Source organism: Meles meles, chromosome 2, assembly GCF_922984935.1.
Source record: "Meles meles chromosome 2, mMelMel3.1 paternal haplotype, whole genome shotgun sequence".
NCBI lineage: Eukaryota > Metazoa > Chordata > Mammalia > Carnivora > Mustelidae > Meles > Meles meles.
Genome location: NC_060067.1, coordinates 1,876,404 through 1,896,139, shown reverse-complemented (window position 1 = coordinate 1,896,139; position 19,736 = coordinate 1,876,404). Strand labels below are relative to the sequence as shown.

At 48.3% G+C, this 19,736-nt stretch overlaps 1 protein-coding gene across 5 annotated transcripts in view; it reads right to left on the bottom strand.

The window, feature by feature from the left end:
- Positions 1-17,121, bottom strand: part of PRKG2 (protein kinase cGMP-dependent 2) — a 96,523-nt gene extending 79,402 nt beyond the window's left edge. Inside the window, exons 1-4 of one of the 5 annotated variants that reach the window (XM_045998553.1) lie at positions 16,348-16,632; positions 15,397-15,619; positions 7,112-7,519; positions 6,473-6,946 (exon numbers count right to left, since the gene is read on the bottom strand). In XM_045998553.1, coding sequence (XP_045854509.1) covers positions 6,473-6,933 — 461 coding nt within the window. In that variant the 5' untranslated portion in view covers positions 6,934-6,946; positions 7,112-7,519; positions 15,397-15,619; positions 16,348-16,632. Of the gene's footprint in view, positions 1-6,472; positions 6,947-7,111; positions 7,520-15,396; positions 15,620-16,347; positions 16,633-16,762 lie in introns of those variants that run through there. The other 4 variants (XM_045998551.1, XM_045998554.1, XM_045998549.1 and 1 more) reach the window with 4 other exon arrangements.
- Positions 17,122-19,736: the final 2,615 nt, after the last annotated feature.

The following is a 19,736-nucleotide window of genomic DNA, read 5'->3' as shown; positions in this document are numbered from 1 at the left end:
ATACAAATTTTTAACTGTCTAACCAATTAGCAAAAGTCTGTACGTACACTCCTTCAAATCTTTAATAATCGATTACGTGAAATCTGAGTCTAGAACCTCTCAAGCAGCAACATCTAAGTCATGACTTCATGGAAGTGGAAAAAAAAAAGAAGTTTCTTTCTCTCCCATCCCAGCACGTGCTCCTCTACTGCAAACTGAGCGCAGGGCAGCACTTTCTGGAAGCATCATTCTCAGGGAGATGCAGGGCCGGGAGCTGTTTGTAATCACACGAAACCAAAGCACTAGAAACGCATCCATTTCTAATTACACATTTAACTTTTTACAAGGTTTCCCAACTAAAATGTAATTTTCATCTCGGAAGAGTGGTACATTGCAGTTGTTAGAACAGACTTGAGACAGCAGAGTTTCTGGTGTTCAGTCCTGGGTGTTAAGAGCCGTGTAATCTTGGACAGGGTATTTAATTTTGCCTGCCTCAGTTTCCTCATCCGTAGAATGGGGGTTTAATAATCCTATCTGTAGTATAGGTTTGTGAGAATTAAATGATTCGGTATTTGTGAAGCATTCAGAATGGTGCCCGGCACATAGTTTGCGACATATAAATGCTATTATTATTACTACTACGGTTATTCCATACGAACACTTCTGTCCAGTACAGAAGCCACATTCCGTAACGCACACTCGAATGCTCGGCCCCGCCTCACGAAGGAAACCCAGATGATAACGACCACACTCCTCCTCGATGCTGTGATGCAGATCTTATTCCCAAGGATGACTCACCGACACTTCCCACTTTTACCTACTCTGCTCCTGCGGTGGGAGTGACAAAGGAAACTAATTGTCCTTCCTAAAACGAGAGTCAACATCTGAAGTCGGATGGCAAGTCTTTGTTTGATCCTTCCTTTTCAGGGAAGAACAATAGTTTCAAATGATAGTTTTGCATTCTTAGCGAAAGGCAGTCATACTAGCAACTTGCCAGATGTCTCTGATTAATGTGCCTGTGTTCCGCCAGACATGCAGCCGGAGCTTGTAATTTTGCTCTGCCGGTGCTGAAGTTTGCTAAACAATGTCTACATAAACGGAAAATTTAATTTCAGTGAAAGGTTTGACCTCTGAGTCCATGGTTGTCTTGGTGCTCAAGGCAGGTCAGACAGGACCAGAAGCGCTATCTGAACGCTCCCTTGCCCTCCTCTGCCACTAATATTCAGTTCTCGGCCCTGAAGAGTGCTGTGCTCACTTGGGAACGCATTTGTGAGCCTCCATAGATATCGAGTGCCGTATCAGGGAGATCGAACCCGTTCCCCGTGTCACACAGGCCTGAGCCCTGAGGATCCACACTTGGTAAACACTGATAGAGTGAGTAAGCTCTGCTCAGCTCTGCTTGGAAGGAGCCAGGAAGCACCCATGCTCTTCTTATCTATCGATAAGGCAGGTGAAAATAAAGCAGACCAGTGCCCATACTGTCCGATGTGAGGACTTTGATTTTTGTGGGGAGTCCTAAGAAAATCAGGATTGTAGAGGAAACGAACTGGTTTCAAGGTCAAGAACCTTGGGTCCTAAACTTAGCCCTGCTGCTTACCATGACATGAGCTGCAACTCCCCTGAACCTTCTTCTGCAGTGAAGGTTCTTCCAGCTCTAAATCCCCGGCTGTTTGCCATAATAAATTTAAGTCAGAAATCAGAGCACTTGATACACCGTAGTGCTCTGACTCATCTTGATTTATGACACCTCAGGAAGGCTAAGTACCTGTAGTAGACACGGGCTCGGTGCCCACATAGTTGTATGCCTCTGAAGATCAAAAATGGTCAGTGGATACAAAGCCAAGTTGCTACAAAAGGCCACGACGTGCCGCAGGTTCAGTGCCGTTTAAGAGGGATCCCACATTGTGCTCACCTCAGCCTGACAAGCACATTCTCATTTGCTGTGGCTTTGTCCTGGAACCAAACACAAGTCCTGTGTTGTCTACATACTTTTGCCAAACTTCTCTAGGTCATAATTCCCATCTCAGGAAATAGCAGTTCCAGTCTAAAAACACACGATCGATTTCTAAAGAAGACGTGCAAATGGCCAGCAGATGCAAGAGAAGATGTTCAAAGTCACCAATCATCAGAGAAATGCAAATCAAAGCCACATTGAGGGATCATACCTTACACCTGCCAGGACGGCTAGTATCAAAAAGAAGAAAATGACAAATGTGGGCCAGGATGCGGAGAAAAAGGAACTCTCATGCACTGTTGGTGGGAATGTGAGTTGGTGCAACCATTATGGAAAACGGTGTGGAGGTTCCTCAGATCATTAAAACAGAAACAGCACACCAGTAATCGCGCTCCTGGGTAGTTACCCAAAGAAAATGAAAACACTGATTTTAAGAGATCCGTACACCCTTATGTTTACTGCGGCCTTATTTACAACAGCCAATGTATGGAAGCAACCCAAGTGTCCCTCAACAGATGAACGGATCAAGAAGCTGTGGTGCGCCTCTTTGCAGCGGAATATGACTCAACCATAGAAAGAATGAGATTTTGTCATTTGACAACATGGATGGAGCTAGAGGGTATTGTGCTAAGTAAAATAAGTTAACAGAGAAAGACAAATACCATATAATTCCACTTATATGCAGACTCTAAAAAACAAAGCAGAACAAACCAAGAGAAACACACCCATAAAGACAAAGAACAAACTGGTAATTGCCGACAAGGAGGACGATGAGGGCTGGATGAAGGGGATGTGGAGCGCAGGCTTCCAGTTCTGGAAACAGTCAGTCACAGGGATGAAAGGCCCAGCGTAGGGACACAGTCGCTGGTACTGTAATAGTCCTATAGACCAGTGGATGCCTTCACTTCAGGCAAGCACGGCATTCCTTAGAGTGGTCGAATCACGGCGTTGACGCCTAACACTGTGTGTCCACTCGACTTCAGTCACAGCGTGACACGTAATCCAGAACCGCAACATCCAACACTCGCCACCAGACACGTGGCTCTTCCATTTTAAAGTTAATTAAAGCAGGGGCGCCTGGGGGGCTCAGTGGTTAAGCCTCTGCCTTCGGCTCAGGTCATGATCAGGGTCTGGGGATTGAGCCCCCCATCGGGCTCCCTGCTCATCGGGAAGCCTGCTTCTCCCTCTCCCACTCGCCCTGCTTGTATTATTTCTCTCTCTCGCTCTCTGCAAATAAATACATGAAATCTTTTTAAAAAAATAAAATCAAGTTAATTGAAATAAATATTCCACTCCTCCGTGGCACTAGCCGTAGCCCCCGTGTTCACAGCCCCGTCGTGCTCTTGGCCACCACACGGGCAGCACGGATGACGGAACGCGTCCGCCGCTGCAGAAAGTCCTAGAGAACGGCGCTGAGTTAAGAGTTTCCCAGCACCACTGCAGAACAGACGTTGTTCCCTAGAAACCAGGGAGGTCCTCTAACAGTTTCAGCTCCCCCTGCAAGCCCCGCGGGCACACTTGGTGGGTACAGGACAGCAAAGCTCGCATGAGCGGGCTGTCTGGCTGCTGGTGAAGTTCGCTTGCCATTGACAGTAACCTTGAGCACGGGCCCCAGCGGGCTCGCAGTGTACTGGGGACGGCTTTCACAGTTTCTCATGAATCACGGAATCTGAGTCTTCAGGTCACAAATCTGTCGTCCCCCAATGTTATTTCATGGTTTCCATTGGTACATCATATGCGCCTAGTGCTGTTGACGGCAAGAGTGCTGGGAATCCCCCCTCGCTTTCCTGCTCCCTGTTAAGTCCAGTACTCATCGGAGACATTCTTTTTGACAAAAAGACTGAAAAGCCGTTCAATGGCTTTCTGACTCAGTGTGGAAGCAGGGACTCCAAAATGTTGTTGCCACATATCACTAGGAACAAATCCAGTCATAAATTCAGCCAAGAAACTTTATGTAGCTCAACAAATAAGTCATGAGAACCTCAAAATAAATGAGAAACATGTTGACGGATACCTTAAATTCTCTAATGTCTCCAGTAACTGCTTGGAAAAGTAGCTAAACCAGCCAGTGCGATATGCCCCCCTTTTATCAGTTAAAGACACTCCCCTCTTCTCTAATGCGCTCACTCCTAGAAAATTGTTTCTCGCAAGATTTTTGGTAGACTCTATAAAAGATATATAATAATATCCAAAGTTTACTTGAGGCTTTTCTCTAAAACTAGAACTACTTGAAGGTTCTAGTAATGCTAGATTTGTAATGCTGACTAATTTTTAAAAAACTTGAAAATTTAAAGTCTCTGACTTGATGATGTTAGCCATCTATATTTAGGCAGTTATTCCAAACTTAAGAAGAAAGACATCTGCAAGGGAGATGGCAAGGAAGCTTGAGGCAAAAACTGCTGCAAGGGAACCTGAGGCACAAACCAATCCATGAAAAAAGAATGGATGGTCCCTGATTCTAATTATTTTTTTCAATTTAGAGCCACAATGTTTTATGGAAGTGTATGAGGGAACATTAGGACAGGGATGATCTAGTTTGGTCTCTTCAGGACTTATTTATTAAAAATAAACAAAAACAAAAACGAAAAGCCATTAGCCTACTTCTTCATCATGGCCTCAACATAGACTTGTACCCATGACTTGCCTTTACGATGAGGGGAGTCATTTTTAGTCCTCATTCAAGAGCTCTAATGTTTTCCATCCTGTGTCCCACTCACTATAGACAGGTGGTTTGGCTCAGAAATTGACTGCACCCAACTACTGGTTTTCTTTTCCTGATTACAAAAAGTTAATTAAGAAATACAAAGAAATTTTATACAAAGGGATATGTTTATCTGAATGGTCCAGTTCCCTAACACCAGGGAATGATGTTCTGCGTCAAGATGGACAAGTCTTTGGAACAAAAGAATTGAGCACAACTTCTGCTCAAGAGAAATCTGGTAGAATATGTAGGGGCAGGTCAAGGAAAAGGAATTGCTATTAAATTCTCTGATGTTTCTCTTAGATATACAAGAACATTCCTATTTGAAAGATTTTTGGTGGGGCAAATAATATACTGTGTTTACATACATATAATAATATACTACGTAATATGTAGTATTACTACATATGCAAATCTGTTATATCAAAAGAGAAGATTAGATGATATCCGCACAAATCCACAAATCCACACCATTAAAAATAAATACTAGTTTTGCAAAGGGAGTACATACGACCTTCCTAAACCAACTAATAATAAAAGTCTTGGCTTACAACAAACTCTTCCTTTTTTTTTAAACAGCAAACTCTTCTGAACTTTAATATTAATCAGATTTCTTTCAGCCACAGAGTATTATGATTAATAACCCAGTATGACTTGTTTCCTTAGCAAATATTTATTGATCATGCACTATGTGACTGTCAACAAATTGATGAATTAAACCTCCCTTTGTAATTCTGTTGTCAAAATTAATCACTTATTTGTTTAAGTCAGATGTTTTACGTTGATTTATATGATGTGTGTTTATGAATAAGTTAAAATTTATTTTAGATTCACAAATCTTGCATTTTGCTCAAGAGTTCCAGTCTCAGCCAAGATGTCATCAAGGTGAAACATCTAATTTCAACTAATAAATATTCATTCACTTAAAAATGATACAGAAAAGAGCCCCTCACTTGGGTTGTTTCTAGTCAACCTTCCCAGCTTGGGAAACCCAACCTTCAGTTGGAAAAGAAATGTACACATGCACGTACAAGAACGATAGTATCAACATTTATAATTCCTTGTAAAATCTTTACTTTCAAAATTCATTCTTTTGATTGTTCCCTCCACCTGAAATGCCCTTTCCACCCCATCCAGGCTTGGTTTTCCCTCCTTCAGGCATCAAGTAAAGGTCACCTCCTCAGCCGGGCCTCCAGGACAACCCCAGTTGTGCTGTTTCTTGCCATTCTCTCCCGGGTCTGAGACGCCAGCAGGATACTGATCCCGTTGGTCCCATCATACCATTTATCCCAGTCAGTAATTCCCCCGCGTCTGCTGGTCTCTGTGTAGACGCGGTCTCCCCCCCAGGAAAGCTCTGCGTCCGGCTACGCGCGAACACCCGCCGGCATCTAACAGGGCGACGGGCCGTGGTGCTCCGCCCGCACCCTGGGGTGAGCACGAATTCGCCCCCCTCTGAGCATCCCACTTCTTCCCTTCCCTGACACTTGCCGTCGGTGCGGAGGGCAGGGTTGTGCCCACACACCGACCATGCACGGTGATCCGTGCCCACAGCCAAGCCTACTCCTGCGGGCAGACCTCCTGGGAACCCCTCCGTGCAGCCCTCGGGGCTCTCAGGGTGACCGACGCGGCCTTCCGAGCTCGGCTCCCGGGTACACGCATCCCAGGGGCCAGCTGAGTGCCTTCCTCGTGGAAAGGGGAGCTCTGCTTGGAGGGGCCCTTCTGCAGGACCCACCCACGCTGGAGGTCCCCTGCGTCCACGTCCGAGAGGGGTCGTGTCCCTTTCCCCGAAGCGGCCGGAGGAACCCCCGCTCTGCCCGGCCGGAGCGCGCGCCCCTCACCTGGAGTCCTTCCTGACTCTCGCCTTCTCGAAGGAGAACTCCGGGGGCTTGTTGAGGTCGTAGGTCCGGCTCGTGGGCTCCGCAGACACCCCGGCCTTGGCCCCCCGCCTGCTGTGCAAGGAGACCAAGCCCGAGCCCTCGCGGTGGACGTCCAGCGGCGCCTTTCCGGGCGAGGCCTGCGGCGCGCCGCCGCCCTGCGAGCGCACCACGTCCTGCAGCTGGTTGAGCTGGACGCACTTGGCCTGCAGCTGCTCCGTGAGCTCCGCCACGGCCGCCGTCTGCTTGGCCAGCTGCTCCCGCAGCTCCTTCAGCTGGTACTCGCGCTCCTGGACCTCGGCCTCCCTCCGCCGCAGCTCGCGCTCCAGCTCGGCCACCCTGGTCCGCAGCGCCTGCACCCCCGGGGGCCCCGCGCGGCCGTCGGGGTGCTTGGCGTGCTTGGGTTTCACCGACCCATTGCCCATCTTGCTTCAGGACCTGCGAGAAGGCAGAGAATCGGGGTGACCCAGTGCGGGAGGGACCCACGGGCCGGCCCACCCGCCTCATCCCGACCTGGGTCGTAAGTGCGAACCCCGCGGGTCAGCACTACAGACAGTGATGTCCCTGCTTCTAGGCCGCGAGCGAGCCACTGATTTCCTTCACCTCCCTGTGCGCTGGCGCTTGGTTCCGCTGTTCCCTGTCCCTTTCACGATGGCACGGGTGTCACACCGAAGCACTGTGCGTCAGCGGCCCGCGCTCCCTGCGCTTCTCTGCGCGCATTCTCCCCGGACAGCCGTCGAGGGCCCCACAGCAAAACTGGGGCCTGGACATCAGCCCGGCCAAGAGGCCACAGGAAGGAGCCGCCACAGAAGCACAGGCTCGGACTGGGCACCGCTCTCCCGGCTTCCTGTGCAGCCACGGCCAGAAACTTCTTCCCGATCTAGAAAACCGCGTCTGCCTTCCTCCTGCGGACCAGACGGAGCCGTGCTGCTGCCTTATTAATGCGTTCCTCCTGCTGCGTGCACCTCTCTGGTCTCTATTTCCCTGTTAAAAAGTTCTGGGCAACAGTTCCTGGAAAGTAAAGCAGAGGGATAAGGAGTCCTTGACATCCTTTATGTAATATCCTAAAGCCAAGGTTTATCCCAAAATGATGATGTGCTGTGCAAGGCTCCACTCGTTTCCTGTTCAGAGTATGTTCAAGGTAGGCCCCAAAGTGCATCCCTAACCAGCAGATCTCAGGCTGGGGTAACATAAATGAGGATTGTCACGGTGGTCTTCATTCTGTCAGAATCCTTTCGTCGTCGTTCAAAGTTCTGTGTTTATTGTAACATTCCTTATAAATACAAATAACTGGCCCCACAAACTTGTGATTTTGTTGATATTATTGCTTAAGTGGGAGATAAATTAGGTATCAGGCTTACTAAATCAATTCAATGAAAATTTTTTTAAAATCGCCTGCAGAGCAGAAGCGCCTATGAGCAAAACCAGTAAGGAGAACCTGAGCAGGTGAGTTTGGGAAAATGCTGCTTTGACTAATTCCCATTGGGTGTAAGTCCTTTTAGGCTACTATCTAAACGCCGTACTCCAGCCTGTGCACTTTTTGACAGCCATAGCTCAGGACGCATCGCAACACCTGTGAACTAAGTTTAAATTCTCTCTCATGATAAAAACCCAAAGACCAGGAGGACACTTTGTAGTTACATAAGCCACACACTCTCCCCTGTCTCCCTCTAAATTTCAAGCTCGAGGAGAAATGAAATGCTCAGACTGATTTCGCTAGCTCCCCCGGAATAATCGTGACCTCCACAGCAATAAAGGCAAAGACGGACAGATGTCAAACAGCCTCTAGGCCTCAAGCAGATGCCACCAAAGAGCCAGTGCACATCGCCTGAGATGGACGGCACACACGCAAATAAACGTACTTACAGAAGTAATCTCGCAAGGCCCAGATACTCCTCACAGAATTCAGGTTCAGAATAGGCATTCATAAACATTAGCCTCCAGAAAACTGCCTTGCTATGCTGCAGAGATGTGGCAGCTTTAACCGTTATGTTTCTCTTGACTCGGCGGCATCTACTATTACATATTGAGAATATAGAAAAAGGTTGAGGGGACTGGAATCCAAAGACGTGGCCCTGGACACCCTTGTATCCAAGTAAGCAATTCAGAAGGTATTGGACTGGGACCTAGGAATAAACCTGAATGTGATTCTGCACGGGAGGTGTGAGTTGGGGCTCCCAGGGGTGTCTTAAATTAATGAGTGCACGAGCTCTTCACATCCAGCAGTAATCCATTCCCTGGACATGGTTTTAGGTCCATGGACAAGCATGGTTGTCAAAGCAGGTTGGAGGAAGGGGCGGGTTGGAGGAAAAGGGACTGCCTTATAAAGAAAAGTGAGCATAAAAACTTTGAAATGTAACATTATACTAACTTACTCTTTATTCATAGAACAGCTGTTTACTAAGACCTAAGGCTGTGCCATGTACCGTATCAGGGGCATAACTCCGTGAATTTGGACTCCACTTGGAGAGAGAAAAGAGTTCCAGCATTCTTAATATGAAAAGACTTAGAAGCCTCTTTGCTCTATGTATGGTATTCAAAATACCCCATTCCAATCCAATAATTTTACAAACTTGAAACACAATGAGACAGGTGTTAAGTTCTCCCAAAACACCAGCTCTTCCCCGGTTTTAATGCAGATCCTTCAGAAGCTGTGTAAATCCCTCAAGCCAAGAATTCTTAAGAGGGGTGAAATTAACTGATCTTTCAAGTAACTAATTTAAGATATGTAAGTAAGTTACTGAATGGCTCAATACTGAGTCTGATTTCTCAGTCAGCTCACTCATTTAAATTTTGTTGTCCAAGGCTTCAAGTGCCTGGCTTCACAAAATCTAATTAGGTTCACTGTTTCCTATATCAGTCAGTAAGACGGATAAGCTATTTCTCAAAAATGCATTGCTAGCCACAAGGAGAACATATTGCTGGAAACACAGGATGTTGCCCCATCAAACCAGCAACTACAGGTTATTAGAGTCTTTCTTAGAATCAGAGGGCAAGACTTGATGTAATAAGAAATGAACTTGGAGATGAAGATGAGAATTTAAGGTGAGCAACGGAGTCAGGCCAGCCAAGGTTTGGAAGACAACCTGCCCTTTTCTGGTTGTGTGACCTTCTACGAAGGACTAAGAATCCTGTTTTCCAAGGTTTGGAAGACAACCTGCCCTTTTCCGGTTGTGTGACCTTCTACAAATGACTTAGAATCCTGTTTTCCAATCTAGGAAGCGGGTATAATTATATTCAGCTCATAAGGTTATTATGAAGATTATGTTTACAAGGTATCCTGTACAATGTCTGACACACAACAGGCAGCAAGTAGCTCTTACAGTGTGTGGCTGGAGACAGGCACTGAGTGTCTTGGTGGGAGGAAACTCCCAGAAGAGATCATTGCTGGTTGGGACAAAGTCTAGCATGTTGGATGTCTTCCAGACAAGAGGTCTCTAAAGATGCCAGTTACTCCCTGCGGGTGAGGGGAGCCTTACTCTGCTTGGCTTATCTCTTCCATGAAAGAAAGAAATGATTCTGGAACAGCCTGGGCAACCTTCCCTGAGAAGGGAAGCTCCACCGAAGAATGGAGACCAGAAAGCTCCATGAATGACCCAGCAGGACCCAGGACTGCAAGGACTCCACAAGCTTCATCATTCCCTCACACTGCCTCCACCTGTTTGCACATATTCAGGGTGAGCCTTCAACCAAAGGGGCTCCCCTAACTATCTGGGAAGACAATTAAAAAAAAAAAAAAGCTCACTGTGAAGGCAGGATTCTTCTGTCTCCACAAACAGGCAAGAGGAATGGAATGAGTTGTAGCATTGAGCAAGAAAAGAAGAAAATACATGCAATTTTAAATTATTATTACATTAATTTGATCACCACTTAGGAAACATCCCATACAAGAAGTACCTGGAAAAGACGCAGGAGAAGCCGAACGGCCCATGAAGGCTCTTGCCTGCGGACGAACACCTGTGGGGACGAACAGCCAGTGTGGGGGCAGTTGGGCTTTGTTGTCTGTGTTTTCCTCCAGTCCTAAACTAGTTTGAAACCACAATCTTGGCTCTGATCTAGATGATATCTATTTCTCTCCCCCATATGGCGTCTGACATAAATACATTTATCTGTAAATACGGGGGATGATGTGGTGCTGACTAAGGCAGCAGAGCCAGACCCTCAACCCAAGCAGTTTCCTTAGTGTGTGTCTGTCCTCGGGCATGACTTCCGGCTTGGGTGTCAGGAACAGAATAGATGGACAGACCCACAGACAGAACGACGGGCAGATAAAATCACTATGCACATCATGTAAAGTTGTTAGAGGGTCAAATGAGATAAGCCGTATTAAACATTATTACTATTATTGTCACCATTACTTAACATTATTATTAGTACTGTTACCATTATTTACCCAACAAAATAACTCATCTTAGTGCAAAAACGTACTGATCAAAAAACATGCACTAAACGACGCAATCTTATCAGAGAACGAAGTCAGTGGTGATAAAAGCAAACTTCAAAACTTACTATATAAAAAAAGACTTACTATAAAGCTGCAATAATCAAGACAGTGGTATTAGTGAAAGATAGACGAATAGATCAACGGTACATAATAGAGCTCAGAAATAGACTCACACATATATAGTTAACTGACCTTTGACAAAGGAACAAAAACAGTTCAGTGGGGAAAGGATAGTTTTTTAACAAACTGGACACACACACATACACACACTCATTAATCTAGATACGGATCTCATATCTTTCACAAAAATTATCCTCAAGTGTATCGAAGACCTAAACATAAAACACAAAACTCTAAAATTGCTAGTAAGACAATAGAGGCAAAATTCTAAGTGATCTTGAGGTTGGTGATGACTTTTTAGATAAAACATCAAAAGCACAATCCATGAAAGGAAAAAAGTTGATAAGGTAGACTTCATTAACATTTAAAACATCTGCTCTGCAAAGACACCGTTGACAGAATGCAACAACAAGCCAGAGACTGGGAGAGAGCACTTGCAAAACACATATTTAATAAAGGACTAGTATCCAGAATATGCAAAGAACACTTAACATTCAACAATAGGAAAACAAACAACCCAGTTGAAAAATGGGCAAAAATAAGGGGTACATGTGTGGCTCAATCAGTTAAACATCTGACTTCAGCTCAGATCATGATCCCAGGGTGCTGGGATCGAGCCCCACCTCTGGGCTGTCTGCTCAGTGGGAGTCCACTTCTCCTTCTCCCTCTCCCTCTCCTTGCCGCTCTGCCTGCTGTGCTCTCTCACTCTCTCTCTCTGTCAAATAAATTAATAAAATATTTTTTAAATGGGCAAAAATCTAAACAGATACGTCACCACAGAAGATACACATGTGGAAAATAAGGATGTGAAAATATGCTCAACATTGTACGTCATTAGAGAATCTCCAAATAAGTCAGTCGTGAGATACCACCATACACCAACAGAATGACCAAAATCCAAACACTGACAACATCACATGCTGGAAAGAATGTGGAGCAGCAGGAACCCCCATTCATTGCTAATGGGAGCACTCCGGAAGACAGTTTGGGAGTCGCTTATGAAGCTACATAGTGGTATAATCCATCGGTCGTGTTCCTTGGTATTAATTTGTCTGATATGAGCATGGACGTCCACAACAAAACCTGCATGTGGATATCTGCAGTAGCTTTACTCATAACTGCCACAACCTCGAGGTAATCAGGATGTCCTTCAGTGGACAGACAGATAAACAAACTGTGGTAAACTTCGACAATGAAATATTATTCCGGGTTGAAAAGTTACAATGATTGAGCCATAACAAGACATGGAGGCATTTTAAATACATATTGCTGAGTGAAAGAAGTCAGTCTGGAAAAAATCTACGTACAGCATGATTCCAACTATATGACATGCTGGAAAAGACAGAATTTAGAAACACTGAAAAGATCCGTGGTTGCAGAGACTTGGGGAGAGGGAGAGAAGAAAGAATAGGAGGAGTACAGGGGGATTTTAGGGCCATGAAACTACTGTGCGGTGCTGTGATGGTGGATACGCGTCTTTGTCCAAACCCACAGAATGTACAATACAAAGACTGAACCCTATTGTTAACTACGTACTTGAGTTAATCATCGTGGGCCATCCTGGTTTATCAATTATAACAAATGTAACATTTATTATCATACTATATATATATTATACATAATAATATGTAATAAAATAATAATATATAATAATATATTATATGTATAAATAACATATAATATATATTATTATACAATTGTATCAATGTATCACATTGATACAAGATGTTAAGAATAGGGGATAGGAGGAAGGGGCAGGGGAGCCTATGGAAACTCTGTAATTTTTGCTTAATTTTTCTATAAACCTAAAATCGCTCTAAAAACTAAAGTCTATTAATTTAAAAAACACGTATTAAAGAGTGAAGGCAAGAAAGCTGACAGCACCCAGGAAACAGGCTGAGATGCACGACGGGGGAAAGAGAGTGATGAGCAATGAAAAGTCTGGGGCAGGAATCAGGCGCTGAAGAATTCATATGCCATGTTATTGGCATCTGCATTTTAGTGTAGGTCAAGTTTTTTTCAAGTTATATGGTCATATTTGTCCTTGAGAAAAGATTATTTTCTTGGCCATAAATATGGAATGGAGTGAAAAGAGCTTAGAGGGAGAGGAACTAAGTGAGAGGTTATTTGCACCAATCTGAGTGAAAGGTGATGGGGACCGGGTAAGGCCAAAGTCCCAACCCCACTCTCATGTTGTGAACTTCTGGAACTCAAGATAACTCTGCTTGCATGGATCAACTCCATGGTAGCCAGAAGAGAAAACCATGATCATCGTGGATTTGGTAAAAGCTATGACTACAGGTAACTCTGCAATTTCCTTGCCTTCAATAGACCATGAAAAGTAGAATCACTTCTTTTTTTTTTTTTTTTTTTACGATATGGAGAGTTTGCCCTGAAATCAGAGAAGTGAATTACACAAGTTTTTATAAATAGTCTTCTAAGTCTATGTGAAACTGATGCATTCGGTGCTGTCCTTAATTTGTTTCACCAAAGTTCTATAAAATAATTAACCATCACTAAATATATAAACCCCTGCTTCTTCTCCCTGAAGTGAAGCACACAGAGCTGCCATTGTGAGAACAGCTCAATTCCCTGTCGATGCCACAGTTAAAACCATCTGCCCGTCTTGTGACTGGTGACCTGGGACTCAGTTCTGAATCTGCTGTGGGTTTTCTGTAGCCACAGCACATCAGCTCGAGAGCAATCTTCTTTCCTTGGGCAGTCCTATGAGCTCAGTTTCAGCTACCCCAGACCAGACGTTGACTCTCTCTTTGAAGGCCTCTCCACCCAACAGAATGTTCATAGTGAATTTTACAAATGACACATATTCTGTGTTTTCACTGTCAAATGTGGTGGCATTCCATTCAGCTATTTTTGGGTGCTGCAGTATCAGATAGACAGGCCAAGACAGAGAAATGTAATTTTATAGGTGTAGGTCAGGGTATTATAGCTGATGGAATTTGAGTGGTGAGAAGAAGAAAGAGAACAAAGATTTGGAAATTTCCATTGTGGCAAACTGGGTAAGAGGGGATGTCATTAACCAAAAGGAGGAGCAGATTGGAGGGATGAGACAGTGAGTTTAATTCTGGACATGCTCAGTTTGAAGGACCTGGGGAAACTAATATGGAGGAGTTTGTTAGGCAGTAAGACGTGAGGACTGGAAAACCAGGAGCAGAGAGTTGCAAATATGTCTGATAGTCTCAGTACAGGCTGAAGCTGAAGTAGTAGATTAACGTGCCCAGGAGACTGGCAATAAGGAGAGGAAAAGTATCTAGGCATATATCCCACGTGAAAGAAAGACTAGAGATAGGGTAAGAAGAACTATTGCTTTGGTAAAAGTGAGAAAGGGTATAAATGGGTTCATAGTCAGAATGAGATTGGTGGAAGGAATCCTGCAGGCATGAAATCCCTCAATGTGGTGAGTAAATGGGTGTACGCAGAGGGAAGTAAGAAGGAAAGAAAGAAAGAAAGAAAGAAAATGATCCCAATATTTTGATCTTAGAAGGCTTAGAGGAAGGTAGTACTATTAACTGATTCATTCATTCAAAGATGAAGAGAGCACCGTCTACAGGCTGGGCGCCGTGACCTTGACTCAAGTCAGGGCAATGAGTGTGCTTTATGGAGATAGGAATGAAGCTGAACTTATCTTTGTTGAGCGTGAGGTGTCTGAGTGTCATCACGGTAGAAATGTCCAGCAGTAATAGCAAAAAAGAAAGGTGGAGACAAGAGACTGCGTTACCGAGGGAAGACTTTGAAGTCCCGTTAGGAGATGAGCTCACTCCGAGAACGGGAAGGAACGCCTCTGCCATTACATCTGCACATCTAGGTAATACCTACAGGTCTACTGACAGCAGAAGAGGCGGAGAAGCAAATAAGGAAGACGGGGAAGGCGCAGTTGTACAAGTAAGAGAACCAGCAGAAGTATCCTAGAGGCCAGGAAGGAAAGGCTTCCAAGAAGTGAGCAGGCTGCCCTTTACAGCCCACAGATACACCGAAGCAAAGTAAGTCAGAGGGAAAAGCATGGAATTTAGCCTTTCACACAAGAGTTGGGGTAGAACTCTGATTCAAAGGACCGTGGGAAGAGCTGACCTTGAGAGCAGGGGGTTCAAGATGATAACTTGGTTCATGACATGATTTTTACAACAGTGGGAACTTGAGTGTATTTGTGTGCCGAGAATCATGAACCAGCGAAGATGCAGAAAAATGAAAACATAGAAGAGGGAATAACTGATAGGGAAATGGCCTAGAGGAAGACACTGTGGGGTCAGACGATTTGGACAACATCCAGGCAGCACACGCCTTCGCCGGGCGGAGTTAGCCGCACCTGTAAGGAGCGCACAGGACCGTAGTTCAGTGCCGCACGCGGAACACAGAGATCTCTGCCCATCCTCTGAGGCCGTTTGTTTTCAGCTACACAGTGTCTCAGCGCGGGCACAATGGCCTCTCATTCTCCAGAGAGGATTCTCCACCATATTAGGTCCCGCTCTCCGTGCACTACAGAGGAGCGCAGCTGCACACGCTGAGCTCGTCCGGGAGTTCAACAGAAACTTGCCAAGAAAAGAGACAATGATTTCTAAAGAACTGGGGACGGGGTCCGGGGCCGCACGTCGCTCCCTTCCCTTATTAAAAAAAAAAAAGCCCCTCGGAACCTCTGGAACAAGGTGGGGCTCAGACTTTTCTACCTGTTAATTCTGCCTCCGTTGTTCTAGCCTCATCTCCGGCCTCGACCGCCGCCCACCGCACCCTAGTCCTTCCCCACGCTGACCCCTGCTTTCTCCCCCCTCCTCGGAGTGGACGGTTTGCGGGTCCGCTCGCTCCTGTTTTTGCATCACTTGGAAATGCAGGAACGCGAAAGCGCCTCCGGGAGCCGGGAGCGCCCCCGAGCACCCGCCCAAGTTTGCGCGGACTCCCAAGTCCTCGCGCCCGGGCCCGCCTCGTCGCCGCTCCGCGGGGCTGGAGGAGCCGAGCGCACGCGGCCAGCCCGGCCGAGCCCCAGCCCCGCCGCGCCGCCGCCACGGTGGTGACAGCCCGAGGACCCCCGCCCCCAGGGCCGAGCTCCCCCCGCGCGCCCCTGCCCGCATCTTAGGATCGCGCAGCCCGTCCGCGCCCGCGGCGCCCGGGAGCACGGCCCCAGCCCGCGAGCAGCGCGCGCCCGCGTCCACACACACACGCACGGGAGCGGCGGGTGTGGAACGGCGCCCCGCGCCCCGCATGCACCGGCGCACCCCGGCCCCGCGCGGCCCCCGCGCCCCCGCCTGCCGCCCGCCGAGCTCACCGCACCGCCGGGAACTTTCCAGGTGCGCAGCTCGTCACCTTGGCGCCGCCGCCCCCGCGCCTCCGCGTCCTCTCCCGCGCCGCCCTCCGCTGCCGCCCGCGGCGCCCGAGCCTGGAGCGCGGGGCCCTCGGCGAGCCCGGCCGTGCGCGGGACGCGCGGCGCGGGCCCGGGGCTCCGGCCGCGTGGGATCCGGGGGCGCGGGCGAGCGCGCTGCGGGCAGGAGCTGCGGCGGCTCGGGTGCTGCCGCCTGGCTCCTCCGCGGGGGCCGGTGCGGAGCAGACGCGCCGGGAGGGAGGGAGGGAGGAGGGAGGGGAGGAGGCGGAGGAGGGGGAGGGTCAGCGGGGCGGCCGCGGCCGGAGCGCGGAGCCGGCCTCCCGGAAGGTGGGGTCCCCGCGCGCATCCCCCGCGGCCGAACCTTTGCGCCGCGACAAGCCTCGGCCGGAGCCCGGTGCGCACTTTCCCCGCTTCCCGGAGCGAGGCCGCTGGAGGGAGATAAAGTCGGGCGGAAAGCGTGTTTTATGTTGTTATTTACACCTCGAGCGTGTGGGACAGGGGACAGCAAAGTTCGGGATGTGCCCCCCCCAGTCCGCCCTGCGGCTCCCCCAGCTCGCCTTCCCTCGCGCAGCGCACCCGGGGCGCACGGCCGGTCGGCCCTCCGGGTCGCCCGCTGCCCTCCCAGCGGACGGGTGACCCAGGGGCCCGGAGCCGCGCTCTGCCCGGACTCTGGAGCCACAGCTTGCGCCCGGTTTGCCGCTCACGTGATCCCGGGAGCAGAGGTTTGCACCCAGTTTTAGGGGCAGAGATCAGACCTTCGGAACCGGCGGGTCCCTGAGCAGGACCCTCCCTGGCCGTCCAGGCCGCTGCTGCTCGCCCAGTCGCCTTCTGATTCCATGGTTTTTTGTCTGGTTTTGTTTTCCCCTGAGGCTTGCATTATGGTGTTCTAAATAATACGTGCCTCGCCGCGTAATGTGCCGTGCTCTGGAGTTGTGAGACCCCCAGGTGGCTTTTCCCCTTTCCTCCTGCCACCAGAGGAATTTCACTGGCAAAACCACCGAGGACAGGGCAGTGTCTGTGTTGGGGAACGGGAAGTACAGTGAGGTTTTATTCTTCTCGGAGCCTCCAGAGAAGGTCGGAACCCACCTCCCGGGGGGTTAAACCTCGTGGTGGCAGCGGCTCCCGGGGCACTGGTCAGCGCTGGGGCGTGCGTAGACTTATACAGAAGTGAGCCCGGGACGGTCTGCTGAACGGGGCCACTACATTTCAGAGGAGGAAGAATGCAGTCCTGTTTGTTTTTGTGCCAACTGAAAAAAAAAAATTAAACAAAAGTACAAAGTACTTTTTCATGAACATATGCTACAGTCTTCCCATTTTATGCAGGCCTTCAAAATAGCCCAGCTGGAGAAGATGGTCTGGGGAAGGATTCCACAGGAATAGGAAAAATAATGAAGTCATTGTTAAGTCACTGTCATCATGGACTTCTCAGTCAACAGGATGGATTTTTATGAACAGTTTAACAACAACAAGGAAATCAGATTTTCAAAGTCCTTTCATTCATTTAGTCGACGGTGGGGGGGCATGGGTCCACCTTTTTTAATGAAGTTGAATAAAAATATCAGAGACATCATGCACAGCAAGAATAAACATGCTCTGTATATCTTTCGTCTCAGTTAAATATGTGTGTGTAGGGTCAACCATGGAATATGTATTTTCTTACTATTCCTTGAGGCAAAGGCTTCTGTACTCCTGCTACCTGAGGTCACCCATCTAGTCATTTTGAGGGGAACATAAGCTCCTTCCCAGAGATCCTGTCCTCTGGCAACAATGCCATGTTGAGCTGTTAAAAAACAAGGAGGATGGTGAGGAGGAGGAGAAAAGTGACCTTTTTGGGAGCCTTTATTCATTCTTTCAACAAATGTCTTTAAGCAGCTCCTGTGTCTCAGGGACAGTGCTGCAATCCGGAAATTCGGTGGTGAGCGAAATCAACATACGATCTTGGCAAATTAGACTCTACAGTCCGGAGGGGGAGACAGACATCAAACCAATAAACACAGAAGTAACATATATGTCAAAGTGCCGTGAAAGAGAATACGACACGGGAGGGGGAAATGGGGTTATGATCTAGATGCAGAAGGCTTCAATTAATAATTAACCTAGTTTGAAATGTCTTAAATGATAAGGAAATTTACAGTTTCCTGTGGCTTGAAGTCCCAAGGTTGAGAGGCTCTTGCTGGTAAACTCAGCACCTCAGGGATGTCAGGGTAGGCCAGGGCATTCCCCGTGCCAGCTCCAGCACCCCAGCTCTGCACCTGGCTCTGCCCCCACGCCCCGTGGTCCCAGGACGGCTGGAGCAGCCGCAGTTACCACATAATCCTGGCAATGCCCAAGAGCAGGGGAGGGTGTCTCTCCTCCAGAGCTCCTGGAAGCTCCTCGCTGACTTCCTCTCACCTGCCACTAGTCCAGACTGAGTCCCATGCCCACACCTCAGTGCTGGGTGTGAAAGGAGGATTACCAAAATTGGCTTAAGCTCTTCAGAATTTGCCCTGGAACTTTCCAGAATCGCATTCTTGAGGGGTTGATACTCGAGCAAAAAGGAGTAAGTGGCCATGGACGTTGGGTCGGCAACCTAGAGTCTGCTAGAGGCACTCGGGGATGACGCCTCTGAAAAAATAACTTCGCAGTGTAGGATGAGTAAGAGTCAGCAAGGAGGAGAGCCTTCCGGCAGAAGGAACGGCGGGTGCGGCAGGCTCGCCAAGTGCTGAAAGACGCACACGCGATTTCTCATTTACTATGGGAAGAAGTCAGCCAACCTGGGGAAGCCAGCTCGGAGAGTTAGATAACGGGATCGGGTTCACGGAACTACTAAATGGCAGAGCCTAAATCTCGGCTCCTCCTTCTGCAGGAGGAGGAAGCCTGAGTCCCCTGGCCTTCCTGGTCACTCACTGAGCAACACAGCCTCCTCCAGGACGCCCGTGGAGGGTTTCCCCCGGCCCACTGGTGAGGGACCTGATTCGGGAACGGCCCCTCCCCCACTGGGCTGGCCTTTGCTCCCCCGGGTGGCATGGTCTCTGCTGAACACTGTCACCAGAGCACGAGGGGTGTCTGGTGTCAACGCTCCGAGGGAGCCTGCGGAGATGTGGAGGGTAAAATGCAGGTGTCGCACGACGGGCATCTCGGGGAAGTATCCAAACAGCCCTGAATTTTCCCCCGATTTTTCCTACTTTCTCTTTCTCACTGCATCCAAGGGGCTGCGCTGGAGACAGGCCCCCGCAGTGCCTCCGGGCGACACAGGCTCGCCGGCCCCCAGGCGACCGAGCTCCGGTTCCAGCTTATCCAGCCAGAATCCCATTTTCTTGGGATCCGTGGCCTCAAGGGAGACTCTGTAGCTGTCC